Genomic DNA, 24,259 nt, shown 5'->3' with positions numbered 1-24,259 from the left:
TTCTGCTTTTGGGCATCAGACTAGAATCAGGTACTGACAATTATTAAACGCTAAAGAGAAGTGAGAACGAAAGCAGAAAAATGAAAGGATAATATTTCATTTTAGTGATTATGATAAAAAAATTAAAACCTTCGATCGCCCATCCAGAAACTGATCAGATCAATGTCATGGCACGATTTTGACAACAAACTGAAAGTACTCTCTTCTTCATTCCTCCAGTTACCCCTCACAAAGGAATGGGCGAAATGCCAGAATCCAACCTGCAAGGACACGAAACACAACACATACACGTACACAATGATTCCGAAAGCAGTGAATAATAATAATTATTTTTACTGGTTCTTCAAAGTGAGAGAAATTACAGCATGAACAAATTCGCAAAAGTGGCTGATGACATGAAAGTGAAACAGCACATTCACTGTATTCAGAGTTAGTTAGATCTTCTGCTTTTGTAAACACATTAACTGAACACCATTAAGTACATTTAAAGTAGGTGCCCTCTGTCCAAGTAACTATCTTTGAGGCTGAAACCGGACCACAAAATCTTGTTGTAGTGACTGTCATGCATAGAAGGAAGAAGACATACATAGTGGCTAGCAAAATATAACATGTCTCTGATTTTAAAAGAGAAACACACATTAGACACCAAGGAGGCCTCAAAGTAGAGACGATGCCGCTTCTGAAGAAGACAGTGGTAGAGGATCTTCTGTACTCACTCAACTTTTTAATATCTGATTGTGACTGCAAGGCTTCATTATTACCTCTGCTTTGACAAGCTCTAGCCTCGGGGGCTGGGTGGCCTACCCTGTAAAGTTTTTCCAATCTGGATGCCTCAGCAATCAACTGGCCACTAACTATTAACAGCTATTAACATATGCAACTTGATTTTTTTTAAATACTATGGTGCAGTTTTTGAAATGCAAAAATAGAAGTACAGGTACCCCGAATGCAGCATTTTTAGCGCAGGTGCATTGTCTCTGGAGTTATCTGCCAATAGCCATGCCTAGTTTCTGCCCCTGAAAACAGGGTTTTGCCTGTCATCTCCATCACGTTGGTAGGACCCTTGCTGGCAGATGTAAGGTTGTCACCCCAACCCATTCTCACCCACCAACTCTCAGTTTCCCTCCTTACCTCACAAAACATCTCACCATAAATAACTAAGCTAACGTGGTTTCCCCATTGAAACCAGTATGGTTTCTCAAATCAGATCAAAATCCTGTGTGTTTTGAGATAACCAGAGACCCCTTCATGGACCCTCTCTGCCACTATTAGGAAATAGTTTTACCTGCAGATACCAAGCACAGGTGTTTTTTGCTCATCAACATAATCTGCTCTGGCACACCAGACCATACATTGCAGAACAGCATTCCTCCTGCATGAGCTAGTTAAGTGTCCTCTTAATCTTTGCTATCACCACTGACTCTTCTCAATTGCTTGAGTCCTTCTCTTATGAGCACTCATTTCTTCAGCATTTCAAAAATGTCCCCTCCCATCTTTTGGGCTTTTGCAATATCAGTTTCCTTTCTGGATGCATTGTCTGGCCACCTATGCTGCCTTCAGGGTCATCTGCTAGACTGATCCTAAAGATGCCACACAGCTCTCTAACGGATTTATTACAAATCATAGATCTCCCATTCTTGAATATTATGCAAAAATACTGGCCCCATCTGTCTGACCCATTTAGCTCTCAAGAAGTTAAGGACAGGCTTGGAGGCTTTCTTCTTAATCAGTGTATCTGGTATCACACTTAGGATGATCTGAAGGTGCAACCCCTTAATAATATATCACTTCCATTGAGGGACCTTTCTAATTGCCTGTTTCTTGTTATAATAAAAAAATATTTTCACAAGCATATTAAGAGTGAATTTTTCTGTTGTGGTGAGAGGTATGGCCCACAGAGTTCTAGCTAGCTTCATGGGATCTTCACACAGGCTTTTCATCAGGGTCCCCAGCAGATCCTATGCGTAAGTCGTTACATGAGAGCCTTCAGTTCCCCCACGCGACCCCTCTGATGTAAAAATATTACATGTAGATATGTCCTCTACACCTTCTAGTCTAACCTGCAAGCGTATGTTTTGATCGTCTAGTTAAGCCATGAGAAGCTCCAAATCTTCTGTACTAGAGCACATGAACTTTTCAAATGATTGTACACTGCCACCTTCATCTGATACATCTTTATTTCTTAAAATTCAGATTCAACTTCAGTCTTTTTAGAGAGTATGTCTTATGTTAGGCCATTGAAGATGCACTGCATGAAGTTTCTTGTTATTTGCTTCTCTTCTGCAGCGACAGATGAAAAAATACTTTCCTTGGTGACCAAGTATAAGAAGGAGCTAAAGATTTCAAACCAATCAGATGTTCACCAAGAGGCAGGACTCTGGACTCCCAGCCAGATCGTACCTCAGTCAGATAATGTAGAGGCTTTATCAAATCGCATTAGCTGTTGTCGAACTTTCTCTGTTTCTCAGTTTCAAGTCTCTAATTGTGAAAGGTTAGATACCACAGGGCTGTGTTCTCATTAAAGTCTCTCTTGGTTTTTGCTTTAATCTAACTGCTGTGCAATCTATATTGATGACAGGCGTCAAATATCTTGAAAGCAAATATAAAGTTCACTATATAATGAGTCTCAGTGGGCAACAGTCGCCAGGCAGGGAGGGATCTCTTTTCCAGGTCACAATTCGGTATAGAAACTAGGAGTCACTTTCATCCCCACTCTAGTCTATGGTCAAAAACAGGTATTCCTATTTGGAAGCTGGAGACTTCTGACTTTGGTTTCTTGTCTCCCTTGAGTTGACAGGTCCACTTCTTTCCTTGGGCATGTGGGCTCTTGGAAAAAATGGGTACTATTCTCCCACATCATCAGTCAATGGCACGCAACTTGTAAGCTCAGCAGTCAACCTATTTGTACGTATATCACTTTTTCAGCTCCTCTGATGTTAGTGAGTTAAATGGAATGTAGAGAACGCACACTTTCACTGCTGCCTTCTGAATGATTAGCACTGCAATTAGTGAGCATTGTTAAATTCTCAAGTGGAACACTGGTCCTCCCACAAGACATGGGTCACTTTTGCCTGTGACAAAGTCCTTTCTCTGCAAGAGTGATCGGGACAAACTCGGGCATGCCTAACTTTCATACTCACCTGTGAGGGGAGTGGCTAAGTATGGTTAAGCCATGGTAGTCTGCAGCCTTCATTCAGTAGCTAACACCCTCTTCCAAAATGGCATATGCTACCTTCTAGGAGCTCTCTCTCTCTCCAAGATCTATGGCTAGCCACCCTCACTAGTTCAGCAGATGTCCTTGCACAAGTCTTTTACTAAAGAAGAAAATAATTTTGAACTAAAGAGTTCAGTGGTTTCCACTTTCATGCTTTCTGATTTCTGCTTACTCTAAAGGTTATATACTGTGGTCTTTGTATGGCTTAGTAGGCTGTGAACTTGTCTTTCAGTCTTTGAAGTCTTTATAATCTGACCTGCACTTTTTCCTTCTGGGCTCATTTTCACTGCCAGGCCTCATCTCCTGGCATACTGAGTAAACTATACAGCTGCACAACGCAATGAGGCTGTAGCTGGGCAGCAGGTATGCTAGTTAAACACCTGGCCCACACCTGTGTTTCTCAGATCAGACTTCTTGACATTCCAGCCTTCCCCAGATTCAAGTGTTCTTTGGCTCTGGCTCCTTCTCACTCTCATCAAAGCCAGAGATGTCTCCAGTGTACCATGGTCAGAGGTCCATTAATTCAGATCTGTCTTCTTCTCTGTGTGCCTTGCTGGTTCCAGGGTCTGTTTTTGGGGGCTGAGCAATATCGCTCAGTCCCCAAAGCAGGCTGTCCCAGGGGCCAATCCCATCTCCGTTACTGCACTCAGCCTTCTTCAGCACCCAGACTCCTGATCGGTCATTCCTGGCCAGCTATTCTGTTGAGGTGTGTGAACTTGGGGCAGCTGCCAGGTGAAAGGCCGCATACAAATGGCCTGGGATAAAAAAAAGTAATAAAATAGACTGGTGTTTCATGCAGGCTGCAGTGACAACGGTACCTTACTCCAGCAGGTCCTAATTTCCCCATCTTTGAGTATGACTCTTCAGAATATTTCATTGCCACGAGATCAGCTCATTCATCTTTGAATCAAGAGGCAAATGAGTAAACTCTACGGAGTACATGTGGTGTGTGTGTGTCCAGCATATACTTATCTGCCGCATCATGTTCTTGTATTTTGACACAATACTTAACCCGGTCTATTCAGAAGAAATGTGAAATGAGGTAAAAGATGAACCTACAAAGGGTGCCATAGAGCGGGTAGATGACTATAGCTGGGCATCCCAGCAAGTGCACGTAAGGGCATCTAGCCAAGTCAGACCCAGTGATTTGATCTATAGTGGTAAAGACCAAAGACCAAAAGGGCTGCACATGTTGGAGTGTAGTGCCATCTTTAAAGTACATTGAGCATTGTTTTCCTCCCCCCATGAAGGATGCAAAGTTATTGACCCACATCAGAATTCCTTCCCACTGATTGTGGTCTAATGAGAAGCTCATTTTCCTCTACCAGGCACTCTTGAATGTGTGTTTGGCATTGCCTCATTTGTCATTGAAAACATTATAAATGGTGGACTTTGCCAGTTTATCTGCAGTTTAGGATATATTTTTCTAAAGGGGTAAGGGCTCTGGTATCGCCCTGCCGGATTTTCGGGTCAAATAGCCAATGGTGGAGCTGCATGTAGTGGTATCGTTCGACCTCTGAAAGAACGTACTCTTTTTTTCAACTGCCCCATAAAAGACTTTATCCATCCCTGATCAAACATATCTCTCAGTGTTTTACTCCCATTTCTACTCATTCGTGGTATGAGGCGCTACTCACCCCAGGGAGAATTCACGATTCCCCTACTGAGGCGTGAATGAAAATGGGTAGGATGTGTGGCCATTTTGTTCCCCATCCTGTCCCACACCTCTAGGGTAGCCCTTGTGACAGGGCATACATAGAGAGTCTTTGTTTGTTCGGGTTTAGGTTACCAATGGATTGGAGGCATTCTACCTTTGGGTGGTCAATCATACACCATCACTTTTCAGTTTCCCTCCTGGTTCAATGTACCAGGAAGTGGAGATGAGGCCCATATATTACTGATAAAGATCAAGCCTTACCAATCCCCCCTGGCGTGCTCTTAGTGTGCCCTGCTGTTTGCCAATCTTCTCTGTCTTACCCTGCCATATGAAGGAAAAGGTAATTGACTGAAGGTCTGTGATACAGTCGCTTGGGATGAGGAGACTATCGCCTGAAAGACACAGAGAATCCTAGGTATGATGACCATTTTATAGGCCCAATTCTTCCTCACAGGAACAGCGGTTTCTATTTCCAGCTGTTAAGTTTGAATGTGATCCCTTGCTTTAAACCACTGTAAATTAATGTCTTCAGTTTCAGCTAGGTTGGGGGCCTAGGCCAGGGCCAGCTCCAGGCAGTCTATACTAGGTGAGGCCCTGCACAGTGAAGTGTGTGATTCTCCTTGTTGTGGTACTAGCTGAGGAGCTCATATGTTGGGGATTTTAGAGTGGTGACATTAATATTAAATCCTGAAACTTTTTGGTAGAGTTTAAGTTCTTCAAGTACCCGCGCGAAAAAGCCAAGGCAGTCTTATCACTGACAAAAAGTGTTGTCAGCAAATATAGAGAGTTTAATTACTTGTTGGCCAAATCATACTCCCGTGATCAGGGGATTGGCCTTGATGCACTGAACCAGAGACTGTAATATGAGGACAAAGAGGAGGGGTTTGAGGGGGCATCCTTGCCTCCCACCCCATGTAGATTGTCACCCAATCGGAGAATAGTTTGTTAATGCGGATGCCAGCTTTCGGTCCTTGGTAGCCTCCTAAGAACCATGACATAAAACATTGCTCATCTCACCCTTCCATAGTACATCGGCCATGAAGTCGCAGTCTACCCTATCAAAAGCTTTTCCGGCGTCAACCATGACCAGAAGGGACTGTTTGGAACCCATAGCGCAAATGTCTAAAAAGTGCAGAGCTTAGAATTTTAGCATCTAGGTTGAAGAGGGAAATCGGACAAAAAGATCTGCAGTCACCAGGATCCTTACTGGGCTTAAGAATGAAGAAGATGGTTGATTAAGTCATACTGAGTGTAACCGAAAGGATGATTTTTAGTCCAGCGGGTGGAGTGTCACCTTCTTTGCAAGCTAGTTTCAGGGTCACTAGCTCTATTACTTGATGGGAAATTAAGGGAACAGAACAGTCTGAGAGGAGGTTATCTAGATGAGTGCTGGCTTTACAGGTCTATTTCTGATAAGAATGAGCCATTTCTAAACTAAAGCTGTCTACCTTACCAGCTCTTCTAAGCAGCGATGAAGGCTGGCTCTAAAGGTGTATGTCAGGAAAGAATGGCCAGTTTCTAGGCTATAGCTGTCTACCTCACAAGCTCTTGTAAGCAGGGGTCTAAGCGGGGGTCTAAAGGGCGTCACCATTGAAAATAGAACTCCAGTCATATTCTGTTAGGAGTCAACTTTTCAGCTTCAGAGTCAAAACTTGCCCACTTACATCTGCTCACATCAATGTTAAAGCAGGTATTCTAAGTTTATCCATCAGTATTGTACATAACTTACATTTTAATTTTCAATGATCTCCAGCAGAAGACAGCAGCAAAAGCCTTCCTCCTTTGTCTGAAAATGCTCCAAGTGAGACCAAGTAGTGTATGCTGAATGTGTCTCAGATTGAAAGCAAATCTTGAAGCTGCACTGACCTTGAACAAGGAGGAACCAAGCTAATAGTCAGTGAATTTGTCTTAGGTGTCAGGGAATTCTGAATTAAACTCCTTAGCTAGTGCTGGGAATGAAGATTTTTGTCAGGATCGATCTACCTTTATGGGAAAACCTTTTTATGGCCCACTGTAAAGGAAGACCAGCCCCCTCCTTGTCTAGAAACCCTCCTGCCTGAGTTCCATCTATTTTTTTTTCCTTGGTGATCCTCTACTTCACAGGGGCAGGAACTAAAGAAAATCTGGTATTCTTAAAAGTGACTGTGTTTGACCCTCGTAATAGTGACTTTAACCATCTGTCTGAGCTGTTCTAATGAAATTAGAGCAAGATTAACTGGGACAGCGGGAGAACTACAGAAGGTAAGGTATGGGATAGAACAGAAGAAAGGTAAAGTTAAACATCCCTCCTTCAGTATGTGCAAGGTGGTGCAAACACCCAACTTAAGGTAGAAGCATTGGGGTCTTCAACACAAACACAGACCAATGAATGGCTAGCAAAGAACAAGTTACTTACCTTCGGTAATGCCTTATCTGGTTGATACATATTCTAGTTGCAGATTCCTTACCTTTGCATTTCCCCCAGGTGTCAGCTTGATCTGGAGAATTTTCTAAGCAGTACCCCAGCATGCCATTAGGTGGCGCCGATCAGCTCCACGTCCATCGTCGTCCACACGTATATGACGTTGTGGGTCCTACATAGTTGCCACCCCTGCACACTGACATCAGTTTCTTTTCATGTTGTTACACGTCAGAAGAGCAGAGCCATGAAGAACACTGACTACTGGTGTGTCAAATCTAAAGTCCTCAATGGGAAGTCTCTGTCCCTAGAAATCAGTTCACAGAACGGGGAGGCCCTGTGGGTCGGTAAAGAATCTGCAACTAGAATATGTCTCTACCAGATAAGATGTTACCAAAGGTAAGTAACTTATTCATCTGATAGACTTCTAGTTGCAGATTCCTTTCCTTTGAATACATACCCAAGCAATACTATGCTCGGACGTGGGTCTGCGAACCAAGAACATACTAGAAAGTCCTGCATGACTGAACTGGCAAAGTACCCATCCCTACGGACTTTACTGTCCAGGCAGTAGTGTTTGGTAAATGTGCGCAGAGAAGCCCACATTGCCACCTGACAGATGTCAAGGACTGCATGTGCTAAGGCAGTGGCCGCGGCTGTAGCTCCGGTAGAATGAACACGCAAACCTTCAGGTGTTTGTTACTTTGCCAGTGCATAGCAGATCTGGATGCAGAGTGTGACCCAGCTGGAGATGGTCAGCTTCCGCACTGCCCGACCTTTCTTCACACCCACATAACCGGCACAGAGTTGATGATCTACCCTGAACACTTTTGTATGATCAAGGTAGAAAGCCAACAATCTTTTTGGGTCAAGGCAGTGGAGTCTCTCTCTCTTCCTTGAAGGGATGTGGGGCTGTGTAAAAAGTAGGCCAGATGATGGATTAGCCTGCATGAAAGGGCGTATTCACTTTTGGAAGAAAATAAACTCTACTCAAAAAGCACCACTTTGTCAGGATAAATGGAAATATAGGATGGCTTAAATGACAATGCCCGCAGCTCACTTACCCTGCGGGCAGATGTAATGGCTACAAGGAAGGCTGTTTTCAAAGTGAGAAGCCTGAGCATACAATTGTGAAGAGGCTCAAAAGAAGTGCACATAAGAAAGGTAAAAAACAAATTCAAATCCCACTGGGGCTTAATGTATGGGGACGGAGGAAACATATGCGTAAGGTCTTTAAGGAACCTATTTACAATAGGGGACTTAAACAAAGAAGGCTGATCAGGTGACTCCAAAAGCAGAAATTGCAGACAAATAACCTTAGAGAGTGCCCAGACCAGAGCAGATGGTCAACAGACTTGTCTGTGAACCATTCCACAGGTGTATACCGTTTTGGTGGCAGGATGCCTGGCTGGCAAGATTACGTTGCAGACTTTGGATGGAAGGTCAAAAGCTGTCAACTGTCGCCACTCAATCTACATGCAAGAAGACTGAGGATGGCAGGTTCGGTTGGAGAACCCTCCCCTGTTGCGGCGACAGAAGATCCTCCCAAAGGGGCCTTCTGATTGGAGGATCGATGGCCATGCTCAGTAGCTTGGGATACCAGAATCTCCGTGCCCAGTCCAGAGCCACAAGGGTGACCTGAGCACGGTCGTTCTAGATCTTCTTGAGAACTATGGGGAGGAGTGGTATTGACAGAAAAGCGTATAGGAGTCCTGAGTTTCACTTGAGACTAAAAGCATTGCTGAGCGAGAGCAGTGTTGGAAACTCCAAAGAGCAATACTGCTGATTTTGTGCATTTTCTGTGGAGGCGGACAGATCTTACCACTGCTGAAGGACACCTTATGCCACCCCCGGATGGAGGCGCCATTTGTGATCGACTAAGCATTGTCGGCTGAGTTTGTCTGCTCTGGTATTCAGATAGCACGCCAGATGTTGAACCACCATGGAAATGCTCTGTTGTGCAGCTATGTCCCGAGGCGCAGAACCTCTTGACAAACGGTCCACACCACCATCCTACCCTGCTTGTTACAGCACCACATGGGGGTGGTGTTATCCATGAACATCTGCATTACCTTTCCTTTGAGAGAGGGAAGAAATGTTTTCAATGCTAGTCTGATCGCACGGAGCTCCAACAGGTTGGTGTGGAGTCCGGACTTCGCCTAAGACCAGATGACTCTGATCTCCTCCTGTACCAGATGGCTGTCCCAGCCCAGGAGTGATGCATCTGTCACTACTGTCATATCTGGTTGGGGAAGGGAGAGGGAACTGCCTCCGACTCAATCACAGTTCGTTAACCACCACTGCAGATCTTGCACAGTTCCCTCCGAGATCTGGACCATGTTGGAGAGATTCCACTGATTGTGTGCCCACTGGAAATTCAGGTTCCACTGCAGAGCCCGCAAATGTCATCTGGCATCTGTCACAAACAGGATGCTGGAGGTCATTTTCACTAAAATCCATGACAGAGGATGAAACATCGGTATCATAGCCAGAATATCCTGGACTCGCTGCTTGGGACATTTATAGTGACCCCAGCGAATGCAGGAGGTCTGCCGTAGTCTAGAGGTAGAAGATGGCAGCCTGGGGCCATGCTTTTAAAAATCAGCCATCGAGATAGGGGAAGATTATAACCCCTGACCAGCTCAGATGAACTGCGACCACAGCCATCAGTTTGGTGAACACTTGAGGGGCGCTGGTAAGGTCAAAGGGAAGCAAGATGAACCTTAAGTGCTCGTGGCCCACCATGAACTGCAAGTACTGTCGATGAAACTGCCCTGCCTAGTGAGTCGATTGTGTTGTGTCCACATGGGATTGTGAACTTTGCTGCATCTCTTCCATCAGCAACTGCTTAGGAAAGAACAGCGCGGACCTCCTCTAGAACCTCTAGCAGCACTTGCTCAACTGTACCCCACAGCATGTGGGAGTTATGGCCTAAAAGGCTTGCAGTGTTCACGGACCACAATGCCAGGCTGGTGGAAGAAACCTTCTTCTTCCCAAGTGCATCCAGCCTCTTTGAGTCCTGAATCGGTCGGGGGTGCAGGAGGGAATGCGCCATGGGAGGTGGAGGCTTGAATAAACAAGCTCTCAGGGGTGGGATGTTGCAGAAGGAAACTTGGTTAGCCTTGGGCAGGGTGATGGCGGCGGGCAATTGTCCTGTTCACAGGAGGCCCTGTGCTGGGTTTGGACCAGGTACCCAGTAGGACATCTATAAGGGCTTTGCTGAATGGGAGCAGTGGTTCAGGAGCTAAAGCTCTAGGTTGAAGCACCTCTTGCCACTGAAGGAAACTCAAGGTCCAGGACCTCAGCTGCACTTCACACCATCACAGAATAAGAAGCACCCTCCTCCGTAGCCACAGTAGGAGAAGAAAGCATGCCAGTATATGGGAAGGTGTCCAGCCCACTGGCTTCGCGCAAGTCCGTACGCCAGTCCATAGGGTCCTGTAGCTGGTAATCTAAAAGGTGCTGTGATCCCTCCAATTCCTCACTGGAACCTAACATTCAGGAAAAGGGCTAAGAATCTGGCATAGGAGGCACAACTCCTGTTGGCGCCGGAGTCAGCGTCGTACGACAGCCATCCAGCTCTGTGTCAGAGTCGGCAGTGAGGATGGCATCAGAGAAGGTCGTGGTGCTACGGCCGACGCCGTCCAACATCCAAACATGGATCCATGGGTGCCCCTTAGAGCCGAGGCCGAAGCTCCTGGCACGAAACCAGAGGGGCCCCTTCTGACTCCACTGACCCAAAGGTGCTCCAGTGGTGTCGGACTGCCCACTCTTTTAGTTGGGCAGGGTTTCTCCAGCTCCCAGAAACTTGGGGAGGTGCATTTTGCAGGCCAGGTGCAAGCTCAGCACAGGGAGGCCTAGAATGACGATGTTCCTTCGCCTTGTCAGTCGACGACAGGGTGAGGGCGAGGAACATTTAGCTTTTGACTTCTTCTTGTGCCTCAATTTACCAAATCATTCTGAGGACTTGGAGTGGATAACAAAGATGGAGAACTCTGTGACTGCTTCCAGGACCTTCCTCTCGACTGAGACCTCGATATGCGCGGAGTTGAGCATCGGGCCACCATCAGCGTCAGGGGCCGCTCCCTCAAAGTCTTTGGATGCATGGCCCAACACTAGAAGCAAGACTTCGGGTCGTCTGATGACAGGAACTGCAGGGCTTGAACCCGGTCTGGAAGCACCATGAGTTAGAAACTCAAAAAACCTTTGACAAAAAGATGAGAAAGGGCAGTCAAAAAAGAACTGAGGAGTAGCTCTCTTCAGATCAGTGTTGTCTGGTGCAGAAAGAAAAGAACTGACGTCAGGGTGCCGGGGTAGTGCCTATATAGGACCCACAATGTCATATCCACTGGGACCGGCGCACAAGGTTACTGCTCAAAAAAAATCTACGGATCGAGGGAAATTCTAAGATAAGGGATCTTCTCTAGAAGCAATAGAATTCCTGGGTGAACATCCTACAAATTGTTGTCATTTTATAATCTCCCTGTTGTCTTTTTTAAGTGAAATAGGTTAATTATAAGAAAAAGAAAATGCTATGAAAAATGGATTGCCAAACAATAAAACATATTTCACATAATACTCCAGGTTCTAATTTAGATTTTATATCGTAAGATGGCAGCATTTACAACCGTTGTTTTCACAAACACTTGATCAGTGGGTACATATTTGTGGTACTACAGCGAGTGAATCATGCATCACTTTTGTTTGGCTTAGGATATGTTCCAATATTCAACTCCAATGAGCAACTGGTTAATCCTTCCTATAACAAATACAATCTGAGATACTCTCACTTTCAGAGATATGTCATGTCCTACGTTACTGTGTCTAACTGCAACCAGTATGGACTTTGCCACTGTGCCAAGCACATATTACTTTGGTGCTTGGGGCATCCTGTGCTTTACACAATGCTGATCTGCCTACTTGTGCATTAGTGTTCCCCCACGCAGTGCTAATCCCATTGATTAACCGGTTGCCTGCAGCATGTGAGTCCTTTGTCTGGGTGATGTGCCCCTTGGCCTGGGTGCTGTCTGTGATAGCCGGCTTGGGCAGCCAGTACTCCTTGGAGTTCCAAGGTGCCTTCTTTGGTTTGGCTCTTGGACTGCTTTCCATGATGTTGTGTTTTTGGAGTGGGGCTTGTTGCAGCCTTCGCTGTCCCTTTCCCTTTTCTTCGCCCCTCGGGTGTCTTTTTTGGCACCCTGGGGTCCTTCTGTTTTTCTTCCCAGGCTTTCTTGTGGTCCTCTGGGGGTCCTCAGTTGCTTTTTCTTCTGGTCATTCTGTGTGTTTTTCTGTTTCTACACACGGCCAACGTGGGGAAGCACTCTGGGAAGAGTCACTATCTTTCTCCTACTCTCAAAGGGGTACGTGATGGTGGGATTCGCCGTCACCGGTCCCCAGTTCCTGACACTCAGCTCCACAAAATGGTTTGTCAACTGTCAGACACCTTTAATTCGCAGCATGGGCAGTCTTCCCCTGTTTCTCATGCATCTTCTTCTGGTTCTGCCTGGTCTGTTTTTTCCCCTTCTTTGGTGTCGCTCTGGCTGTCTGCTGATTATGATGAGGATGATCTGGGGTTTCCGGCTGGTGCCTCTGCCAAAGGGAAGTATATTTTGAAGGAGGATTTCGAACCTGTGATATCTAACTTGTCCTCCAATTTCCAACTGCCTGTGGATTTGGCACAGTCTTCTTCTAGTGGTGATTAGTTCCGTCAGTTTCAGCTTCCTTCCTTTTCCAAACTTCATGTTACCCCTGCTGTTCAATCCTTGTTACAATGTGAATGGAGGGATCCAGATAGAGTTTCTGTCACTCGTTTTATGGCTTGCCTTTATCCTTTGTCCCAAGGGGAGACTTCAGTTCCTCAGGTTCTTACTTTGGATCCTGTAATTTGTAACATTATAGGTAAACCTCCTTTGCTTTCCGAAGAAGTGACCTTGACTGACCCTGTTGATAAGAAGGTCGATGCTGCTCTCAGGAGATCTCACTCTGGTCTTAGTCTCTCTTTGCTTTCTGAGATCTATGGGGTCTATACTTCTCAGTGCCTTGTTAAGGATTTTCAGTCTTTTTCCTCTGCTATTCATGATGGTGAGGATTTCTCTGATTTACTGTCCCATATGGAGATTCAGGCAAAGTTTCTTTCAGATATTGCTTTTGACTCTCTTCGGGCTTCTGCTATGGCTACTGCTGGTTCTGTTTCTGCTTGACATCATTTCCATCTCAGGGGCTGGAGGGTTGATTCCTCCCAGAAGAATTGTTTGTTACGTATGCCCTTTGGAGGTTCTAAACTCTTTGGGGATGAACTGGAAGAGGTCCTCCAGAAATCCTTCAAAAGTCAGAAACATGTTCAGCTTTTCTGTCAGAAGCCTAAGGTCTGGGATGGTGGTAGGAAGCGGGGAGATCAGTTTCGGAAATGCGAGCCCGATTCTCTGCCTATTCACTCCCGGTTCCAGCATAGGGATCCTCCTTCACGGGGAGCCTCTCGTGAACCTGGTGGTAAGGGGGTCCCAAACCTCCTTCCGGACTTAGTCACCCCTCTGGTTTTCCAGTCGGGGCAACTGAATCAGTTTTTTCCAGTTTGGGCTGTTTCCATCACGGATGCCAGGATTCTTCAAGTTGTTTCCCAAGGTTTTTGTCTGGTAGTTTCTCCAGAATTTCCCGATCCTCACTTTCTTCAGATGACATGGCCTCGGGATCCAGTGAAGCAGTTAACCTTAGCCGATGGTGTCACCTCCCTGGTCCTGAAGGGTGCCCTTCAGGCGGTTCCTCCTTGAGAGAGGGGGTGCAATTGCTATTCCCGTGTCTTCATGGTCAGGAAGGTCACGGGGGATTTTCGTCTGATCATCGACCTACGATTTCTGAACCACTTTGTCATGACATTGCATTTTCGGATGTCCACTTTGCACCAGGTGATTCCGTTGGTCTCTCCAGGGGATTTCCTGACAAAGATCGATCTTCAGGATGCCTATCTACATGTTCCGGTGGCTCCCGCCTCTCAGATGTTCCTGAGGTTTGCAGTTGGCTCCCAACATTGCAGCTCCAGGTGCTTCTCTTTGGGCTCAAGTCCTCCCCCAGGATTTTCACCAAGGTTCTGGCCCCGGTGATGGGTCCCCTGCATTCCAGGAGTATCTTGGTCCACCCGCATCTCGACGACCTTCTGATCCATGCACCCTCTCTGGATAAGTCTCTGGCAGACACATTCTCTACTGTGTCCCTTTTGGAGGGTTTTGGTTTACTGGTCCATCCCTCCAAGTCTCACCTGACTCCCTCTCAGCAACTGGAGTATACTGGTGCCCTTTTCGATACAGAGAGAGGGATGGTGTCCCTTCCTACCTTCAGGTGTGCCCGGCTCCGTCAGTCTCTTCAATGAATCCTGCAGGCTCGGACCGCTTCTGCGAGAGAGTGGCTGCATCTTCAGGGTCTGATAGTAAGATGGCGCTTGTTTTTCTATATTTTTCCCCCTTCCTTACCATTGTCATGTTGTGTCCAGTTGTTGGATGTTATGGTGCCACTTTGTTTTTCTCTTTCTTTCAGGTGGCAACTTTAGATGTCGTCCCGTGGGTATGCCTCCACTTGGGCCCTGTGGTTCACCATAGTCTACTTCACAGGACTCTGGTCAGGGGCAACTTCGAGACTCTTATTCCTGATTCCGCTCCAATTCGACAGGATATCCTCTGGTGATTGCATCCTCCTTCCCTAGGCCATGGTTTTCCTCTTCCATCTCTGACTCCTCTGGTCCTCACTACCGATGCCAGCAGCCTGGGTTGGGGGGCGGTCTTGGGGGACCACACTGCCCAGGGTCTATGATCCGTGATGGAGGCTTCAATGTCTTCCAACTGGAGGGAGTTTCGAGGGGTCTAGATTGCCCTCCAGGACTTTGCTTCCCCTCTTCAGGGTCACTTAGTGGTGATCAGAGTGGACAACTGAGTGGCAATGTCATACAACAATTGCCAGTTAGGCACCATGTCCCCTCCCTCAATCTCATTGCCTGCCACAACGTATCCTGGGTGGAGTCCCATCTCCTTGGGTTACAGGCAGTTCAAATTCGGTGAGTGCTGAATCGTCAGGTGGATCTCCTCAGTCGGGTGTTCCCATCCTCCTTGGAGTTCGTCCTGGCTCCTTTGGTATTTTCCCAGATTTGCAGTCGGTGGGGTGTTCCTACAGGGGATCTCTTTGCTACCCCCCTTGAATGCCGAACTTCCCCAGATTCCTCACTCAGGTTGCGCTGGGGACTGATGCCCTGTCCAGTCCTTGGCCTCAGAGTCTTCTCTACGCCTTTCCTCCAGTTTCCCTGATCCAACGGTTCCTGTCTCGCCTGCTCCACGAGGTGGTGGAAGTGGTTGTGGTTCTTCCATTTTGGCCTTGGAGACTTTGGTTCCCTCTTCTCCATCCCCTGGCATTGGGGCTGGATTGGTGTCTTCCTCTACACCTTCCCCTCTGTCCGTCCCTCTTCTTCCTCTGCAAACTCTGGCACATTTGTGTCTCACGATCTGGAGGTTGAGAGGAAGGGCCTTATGAAACAGGGGCTTTCTTTGCATGTTTCCCCTTCTCTCCAGTCATTTCAATGGGTTCCATTAACAGGGCTTATGCGCATCATTGGGGTTCCTTTGATGCTTAGTGCAAGACCCATTCTTTGTCTCCTGTCTCTTCCCCTTCCTCTACAAGTTTTCAGTTTCTTGAGGAGGATTTTGATAGGGGTCTCTCTGTGGCCAGTCTGAAGTTCATGCGGTGCGCTATTAAAACTTTTCTGGTTCCATGGGATGATTTGTCCTCTTTTTCGAATGTAGCCTCTAAATTGTTCCAGGATTTTAACCTTCTTTGTCCACCCCTTAGGAACTATTTTCCCTCCTGGAACCTTCCTGTGGTACTTTCACATCTGAAGTCCCCGCTGTATGAGCCTTTGGAGTCTGTTTCCCTTAAGTATCTGACCTTGAAATGATTTTTTTCTAGTTGCAATTACCACTGCCAGGCTTTTGGGTGAACTTAATAACTTGTTTGGTCTCCCTCCGTACCTGCGCGTTTTTGAAGATCAGGTTGTCCTTTTCTTGGATCCTAAATTCCTCCCTAAGGTGAATTCTTCCTTTCATCGAGAGAAGGATATTGTTTTCCCTGTCCTACCTCCGGAGGCCTTGGTCTCTGACACTTCCTTGTCCCTTTTGGATGTTGTCAGTACATTGAAGATCTATATTTCAAGGTCTTATGAGTTTCGTCTCTCTGACCACCTTTTTGTCAGCTTTTGGCCTGTGTGGAAGGCCGGACGACCTTCTTCTTCCACCCTGTCCCGTTGGATTAAGGGCCATATTTATACTTTTTGACGCACAACTGCGCCAACGCAGTTGTGCGTCAAAAATTTTAACGCCGGCTAACGCCATTCCAAAGCGCCATGCGGGTGCCTTATTTATGGAATGACGTTAGCCGGCGCAGCTGACTGGTGTGCGTCAAAAAAAATGACCCACACCAGGTAGCGCCGGCGTAGGGGAAAATGGAGCTTGGGCGTCAAAAAATGGGGCAAGTCAGGGCTGAGGCAAAATATTGGCCTCAACCCGATTTGCGCCATTTTTTTTTACTCCCAACCCCCATTGAAATGACTCCTGTCTTAGCACAGACAGGAGTCATGCCCCCTTGCCCATTGGCCATGCCCAGGGGACTTATGTCCCCTGGGCATGGTCATTGGGCATAGTGGCATGTAGGGGGGCACAAATCAGGCCCCTCTATGCCACAAAAAAAAAAAATATATATACTTACCTGAACTTACCTTAAGTTCCCTGGGATGGGTCCCTCCATCCTTGGGCGTCCTCCTGGGGTGGGCAAGGGTGGCAGGGGGTGTCCCTGGGGGCATGGGAGGGCACCTCTGGGCTCCTTCCGAGCCCACAGGTCCCTTAACGCCTGCCCTGACCAGGCGTTAAAAAATGACGCAAAATCGGCTGGACGTCATTTTTTTTGACCCGCCCACTCCTGTGCGTCATTTTTGCACGGGAGTTTAAATAAGGCGCACATGCCTTGGAGTCATTTTTTAGACGGGAACGCCTACCTTGCATATCATTAACGCAAGGTAGGTGTCCACGCAAAAAAATGACGCCAAAGATCCAACTCCAAGATCTTTGGCGCTAGGCGGGCCTAACGCCAAAGTATAAATATGGAGTTAGCTTTGCGTATAAAAAAACGACGCAATTCCGGCGCAAACAGAGTATAAATATGCCCCTAAGTCTGTTACCTTTTCAGCTTACCAGGCCCTGGGACGGGTGGTTCCGGATGAGGTCAAGGTCCATTTCACTCGTGCGAGGCCGCTTCCTGGGCTGAATGGTCTGGTATTCCCCTACGGTATACTTGTAGAGCTGCCACCTGGTCCCCTCCTTCCACTTTCATTACCCATTAAAGGCAGCACGTTGCTCAAGGTTCTGAATTGTCTTTTGGTTCCGAGGTCTTGGTCATGGCTGCTTCCTCCTCCTGAGTCGGCTCCTTGTGTTTGGACTATTGAGGACACCAGCTTGTAGTCCGCAGTGTTCCTGAGTCTCTTTTTTTTGTATACCTCATTAAACTTTGCACTGCACTGATTGTGTTCCTTTTGGTTCTTTCATGTGGCTGCTGAAAGTGATCTGGCTTAAGTATTCCTCCATTAGTGCAGAATGGGACGAGGAAGGACAATGAGGAGGTAATGCTCGGATTACTTACCGGTAATCTTCATTACTCCGATTCTTCCCTCCTCGTCCCATTTAGTACCTCCCTGTTCTGTCATCAGCCGGTGTTGTGGTGCTTGGTGATATACAGATAGTTCTGGGGGAGAGGAGGGACTATATGCTCCTGTCCTTATTCACTTTCATAGAAAGGGAAATAGTAGCTTTCTAAAGTGACGTGAGCAGTGAAGAGGGCACTTCACTCCATTAGTGCGGAATGAGACGAGGAAGGAAGGATCGCAGTAATGAAGATTAGAGGTAAGAAATCCAAACAATAGTCAAGCTTGCTGAGTATTAGTGAGTTTAAGAAACATTTTGCTGTCTCTGGATGAGAGGACAAAAAGCAACTGAACTGTCCTGTTAAAAAAAGTTGTAATGGCGCCACCATTCATTTTTAGGTGATTTGCCACTGAAATTGTCTCAACGATAAAAATGGTCTCCATCACTGGTGCTATGAGGGTGCTGTACTACAGGGCTTATGAGATCCTTAGTAGTACAGTCCACTTGTGGATTTCTCCAAAGCCATTCATGGCCTACCTACACTGGCATCGGAGTAAGAGGAATTGTTTCAATGTGGGAATCAGCGTATTTCTTATGTATTGACTTAATTAGATGTTATTGCGACAAGACGGCGTTTGGTTTAAAAATTGTTTGTGCATGAAAATAAATTTGGCAGTGGGGATTGGTCCAATCCTGTTAGGTGTTCACCTATAAAACATTTGACATCCCAGAATGTGTGCAGTAGCTTTTATAAGATGACCTCCTCACTTGGCTCTTTCCCGATGTGCTATTCACCAAGAATGGCTGCCTCTGAGACATGACACAGTGAACAAGTATCTCACAGCAAAAACTTTCAAGGGTCTTTTGAGTACTTCAGATAATAGCTTCCTTTTCTTTAAGATCTTAGAAATAAAGAAATCATGCCCAAAAGCCACTTTTCCTATTACGTGGACAGAAAAAAACAGTTACATACTTACCGAGGGTCTCTCTGAGAGTCTGCAGTAGCACAAGAGTGATAGACAAATGGACTGCTTTCTATTTCAGTCTCCAATCATGGAAATGGCAAAATCATTTGTAAAACACAATTAATTTGTTGCATTCCAGTCTTCCATGGGGTGGAATAACGTCTTGTGTCAGCAAAACTGCTCTGAACATATCTTCCAGCCAGTTGTGGTGTGGTATTGTATAAAGAAATTATCTACCAAAAAAGGAGAGGATACAGAATGTTATGGATCCATTCATGTGTTCGAATGACTGCACGCCACAGCCTGTGAAGAAATCCAATAAGTGGCTCCAAATAAAATTGTATTGGAGGCTTCTGGTTGATACTGGCGATGAGCTTTACTAAAGACATGTCCTGCCCTAAAGTCAACCCCAATAGCGTTATATATTGTTTTAAAAAAAAATGTATAATTGCCAGGGTGAACCATTAGAGTGTAGTTGATTTGAATCACCAGTCGGAAGTGACATTACACTGTTTTTGTGCCAGTCTGAGCTGCTCAGAGCCGTTCGGAGCCGCGGCTGAAGACGCGGTTGGAGGACGCTAAGAGTGTTGTGAGGTTGGTCATTAGCCACATACTCACATTTATTTTTGCATATTTTAGCTTAGGTCTGAGGCCTGTGACCCTACACTGACTCACTTGCAATTTTATTTCTTTTATTATTTTAGCGAGGCATCATTTTAGTGGTGATGTTTTATTATTTTTATCTTTTGTCCTTCTCTGCAGAATTATGTTATTCATTGCTTTGCATGACATTTCATTTAGTGCTCACATCAAGGCTGCATATGATAGGTTCCCAGGTGTTGCCGGCTCAGAGAATATGGTGTCTTCTTAACAAAGATAGGGATGTGTTGTCACGCCAGGGCAGTTCCTAGAATAACACAGTGTTGATATAAAACATCAGGCTGCCTTAGTATCCTCAGAGGAGACATTCCAGTCAGATTGCCATCTTATGTTGTCCATCACCTTTGCAGTTTCAGGAGAGATTTGGCACTTCCTCTTCTATCACGGAGGAGGATATTCAGCAGACTAACCAAACTCTCCTGTACCTACAACAGAGGTATGGGGTTTGTGCTTCATGCTTGAGACTAGAGGGGTAGATTAAGGCTATCACTGCTACTGGCTCTAATGTAGGAATCTTAGTAGTGTGTGTAGGAATATTGGTAATAATATTGTGACAAATATGGAGGTACTGTTTCTGTTTCACCTTTTTGGTCACTGTTGTAATTGTCTGGTTTCATCATCCTCATAATCGCATTTCATGTCTTTTTTACGTAGAATGTATTTGTTCAATAAACCCTATTGAACCAAGATATGCTTCTGCTTGTCATTACATGTATGAGACTTGTGTAGCTGAGAGAATGGGGCACAATCTGTTTCCACCACGACTTCTCCAAGGAACCAGGAGTACAACTATATCTAAGCATTCAAGTATTCTATTTGTCAGCTTGCAAGATCAATTACCTCTAGATATTCTAGTCACAGGAGACCTTATTATGAACCTGCTGGCCGCATTCCCCCGAGATGACTTAACTCAGCAAGACTATCTATGGTATGTCCCTGTAAAGTCCATGATGCATAAAAGTAGAAGGGCAGATACATTAATGAAAGATCTAGAATCTCTAAGACTAAGAACACTAAATGGAAGGTACCAGCAAGACACACCTCCAAAATTTACTTATTACTCTGCATTTTCACTCTCCATATTAGACTATACAGCTGCCACACTCCTATTACTTTGCCTAATCACTTCTTTTAAGCTAGTCAAAAGAAATAACTGTGACCATGGGCAACAGCAAATAATAATTAATGTGCAAAATCAAGTTTATGATAAACCACTTTCCCTACAGGGAGAGTCTGGGACAATCAATTACTGGAAGCTCCGTTGGTCACATAAGACTCTACAAAGTATTGGGGATTCAGCTCTAAAACTGGCAAATCACTGCTTTAGTAAGGATTATCTTAATCTGATCATCATATTGTCACTGTTCAGTGACAAACTAATAGGTCAACAACACAACCATAGCAGACCATCATTACATCGATATGAAGAAGTTCAAAAAAGGCTCCAGGTTTTTGCCTTCTGCCAGGCCTTCATGAAGGAGCGTAACTATATCCAGAGATATGCTAAAAAATACCACGCCAACCACGAAATACATGGATCTTTGAAAAGCTTAAATACATTTTATTAGAAAATAATATCGGAGGAACCATTAATTCAAAAACAAAACTCTTGGGCAAAAGCTCTATATCTAGAAAAAAACATTCATGGGACTTCTGGCAAATAGGTAACAGTTTGCACTGAGCCCTTATTGCAGTAACCAGTTCCAATTTAACGGAAGACAGTGTGGTCACCTGCTTGAAGGATTATTTTAAATACTCTCCTGCAGGAACCCCTACGTCCTTAGACAGACAGGACCAGTTTATAATTACTTCTTTTCATAGTCTAGAAGACACCCCGTAATGTTTCTGGAAGAACAAACATGTAGTCATTCAAAGTGGTAGGCAAATTTTGTTGTATGATTTTAGAATGTATTTTACTAATACGTTTTTATGAACATTTATTGTTAAGATGATAATTAACTTAATAATAAACAAATTAATTCATTCACTAAAGTGTAGTATTATGAACAGTAGGTAAATCAATAAAAGAGCCAAATTCAAACATCTGATTATTGTCAAAAAAATACATCCCCAGGGCATTACTCAATACCAGCTTCTCTGGGTGAGTACTGAGATTATTGCTCTTCATTTGAGAAATTGTGGATTACTACTGCATAACTTTTACAGCACTCATTGCCCTTGCAAATCTCTTGTAAATAAGTTCCTTCTGGAATTCTGGCACATGTGTAAATACAGAAATACTCATGACTGAGTGCCCCTCATTATAAGTAACTTGTCCAAATACAGATCTAAATTTTTTGTATAAAAAGCCATGCTCAACAGACTAAAAGATACTGTATGCTGTTCTATTTAACAAAGTATATCTCACAAATGACACTGTGAAATACTAAACACAAATGGCATGACATCCAGACAGCAAACAGCATGACAAAAAGACTACAAACAGCATGACAACTTTTGTACGACTACATTACTAACACTAGGCTCCCACGGAGTAGTGTGCTTACCATCCAGAAATGCTTCGGCGCCTAGTCTAGAATAGTGAATGCTATATAAATACCCATACAACACCCAGTACCAGCTTCTTGGTATCATCATTCTAGTGTAAACTCACTACCAGCTCCACTGGATTAGTACAGCAACCCCTGTATGTTGAGAATTATCACTTCTAGGTATTATTTACACTTGACTCAGATTAATGTTTCTCCACCATCTTCTACTGACAGTCCATTTCAGTAAACATTCAAGAATTAGGCTGTCAACTGCCCCAAGTATATGAGATCCACCTCACAGCTAGTGAAGTGGAAGCCAGTAGTTGTAGTCCATACCTGAAGATCTTGACCCATTCTAAACATCCATGTCTCTAACATAATCATACATAATTTGAGTCACCCACAAAGATGTCCAACCTTTCTTCGTTCTGCAACTGGCTTACCCTGCTGCACCACCATACCTCAAGTGGACACCCTTCTTCTGCAAATACCATATATAAGCACCTCTTGGTAAGTCAACTTCTACGAGTCTGCAGAGTTAATTGCTGGCACCAGCCACTAAGTAGGTAAGTGTTAAAAAAAATGGGTGTTTAGTTGGCAGTGATATGCACCCTGTCCAAGTAGGGACCACAATCCTAGTCAGGGTAAGTTAGATACAAAATCTAAATTAACCTGTGCTCCCCCTCAGGCAGCTTGGCACAGAACTGTGAGGCTTAACTTAAGAGGCAATGTGTAAAGTATTTGTGCAACACTTAATGACAGTAACACAGTGAAAGACACCACACAAAATACTAAACGCAAATTCTGAAAAATAGAGAATATCTGAGTAAAACAAGACCAAAATGACAAAAATCCAATAATTAGATACTGAGATATGCAATTTTAAAGATTTAGGAGAAAATAGTGCATAGAAGCACAACAGGCCAAATGTGGTTATCTGGTCACACTGGACTGGGACAAAGTCACAAGTTCAGGCCGACCCTATTGGAGTGCGGGCCAGCTACAGGAACCCACCTGGGTCTGGAAAGCACAGTACCTTAAATCCTGGTGCACGGTCTGCACTGTGTTGCTTTGCGAGGCTTTGCGTTGACTTGTGGCTGATGAAAACCACAGACGTCAGAGCACCTTAGGCCCACTTCCAAAGGTCCAGGACTGTGGTGGCTCCTCAGGCAGGAGTAGGACTCACAGACAGTAGAGCCCAGGGCTGTAGCAGGTGAGTTGGAAGCAATCTTTAATGTCCCTGATAATACAGAAGATCAGAGTGCAAGCCAACAAGCCCTTGGAGATTCTGGGATTCAAGGATGAGAAAAGCAGTCCAGTCCCTCTCATTTCAGGACAGAAGCTGTAGACCAACACAGCAAATCAAACTGGAAAGTGTCAGTCTCTACTACAACTGCAGCAGTAGACCAATACAGCAATGCAGTTGCAGAATGGCAGCCCCTCCTAGCAGCACCACAGTCCTTCTTCATGGCAGAATGCCCTTGGTTCCAGTACAGATTTGAGTTGGTGGGGTTTGGGGTCCAGTATTTATACTTTGGTGCCCTGGTTCTGGAAGGTGGGAGAAACTTCCAGGCCTTCCTTTGAAATGTAGAGATGCCCTGCCTCTCCTGCCCTGGCTCTAAGCTGGCTAGTCTGACAATACAGGGTTGTTAAACCCTATTGTGGGTAGCAAGGACAAGGCTATTCAGGTGTGAGGCAGTGCTAAGCACCACCCCCTCAATTAAGTCAGTTAATGGCCCATTAAGTCACACTTAAACTTCCATTGTGTGTGGCTGTCTAGAGGGAATGTACAAGACGCAGCTGTCACCCAACCCAGACGTGCATTCAGAGGTAGGCTGAGGCACAGAATGGTTAAAGAAAGAAACTGACAACTTTCTAAAAGTGCCATTTTCAGACTTCAGACACCAAATGCCACATTTTTATCTTTTCCCAATCGGGAGATACACTTAAAAGATATTTTAAAATAATCCAAATGTTATCCTATGGGAGAGGAAGGTGTTGCAATACTGAAAAGCGTAGTTAGCAGTTTTTCAATACCTAGACATGTTAAACTTAAAAGTACATGTACACCTTTTTAGGTACACTGCACCCAGCCCTTCAGGTTAACTAGGGCCTACCTTAGGGGTGACTTACATCTGATAAAAAGGAAGGTTTGGACCTGGCAAGTACCACAGGTTTCCTGAGTAATGCTTTGATCGTAAGATTACAT

At 45.2% G+C, this 24,259-nt stretch overlaps 1 protein-coding gene across 1 annotated transcript in view; it reads right to left on the bottom strand.

The window, feature by feature from the left end:
* Positions 1 to 24,259, bottom strand: part of LOC138300886 (putative oxidoreductase YteT) — a 1,004,722-nt gene that overhangs the window by 469,037 nt on the left and 511,426 nt on the right. Inside the window, exon 11 of the mRNA XM_069240740.1 lies at positions 130 to 260. Coding sequence (XP_069096841.1) covers positions 130 to 260 — 131 coding nt within the window. The remainder of the gene's footprint in view (positions 1 to 129; positions 261 to 24,259) is intronic.

Source organism: Pleurodeles waltl, chromosome 6 (assembly GCF_031143425.1).
Source record: "Pleurodeles waltl isolate 20211129_DDA chromosome 6, aPleWal1.hap1.20221129, whole genome shotgun sequence".
Lineage (NCBI taxonomy): Eukaryota > Metazoa > Chordata > Amphibia > Caudata > Salamandridae > Pleurodeles > Pleurodeles waltl.
The sequence above is the reverse complement of the archived record's forward strand: the minus strand, read 5'-3'. Positions and strand labels throughout refer to the sequence as shown.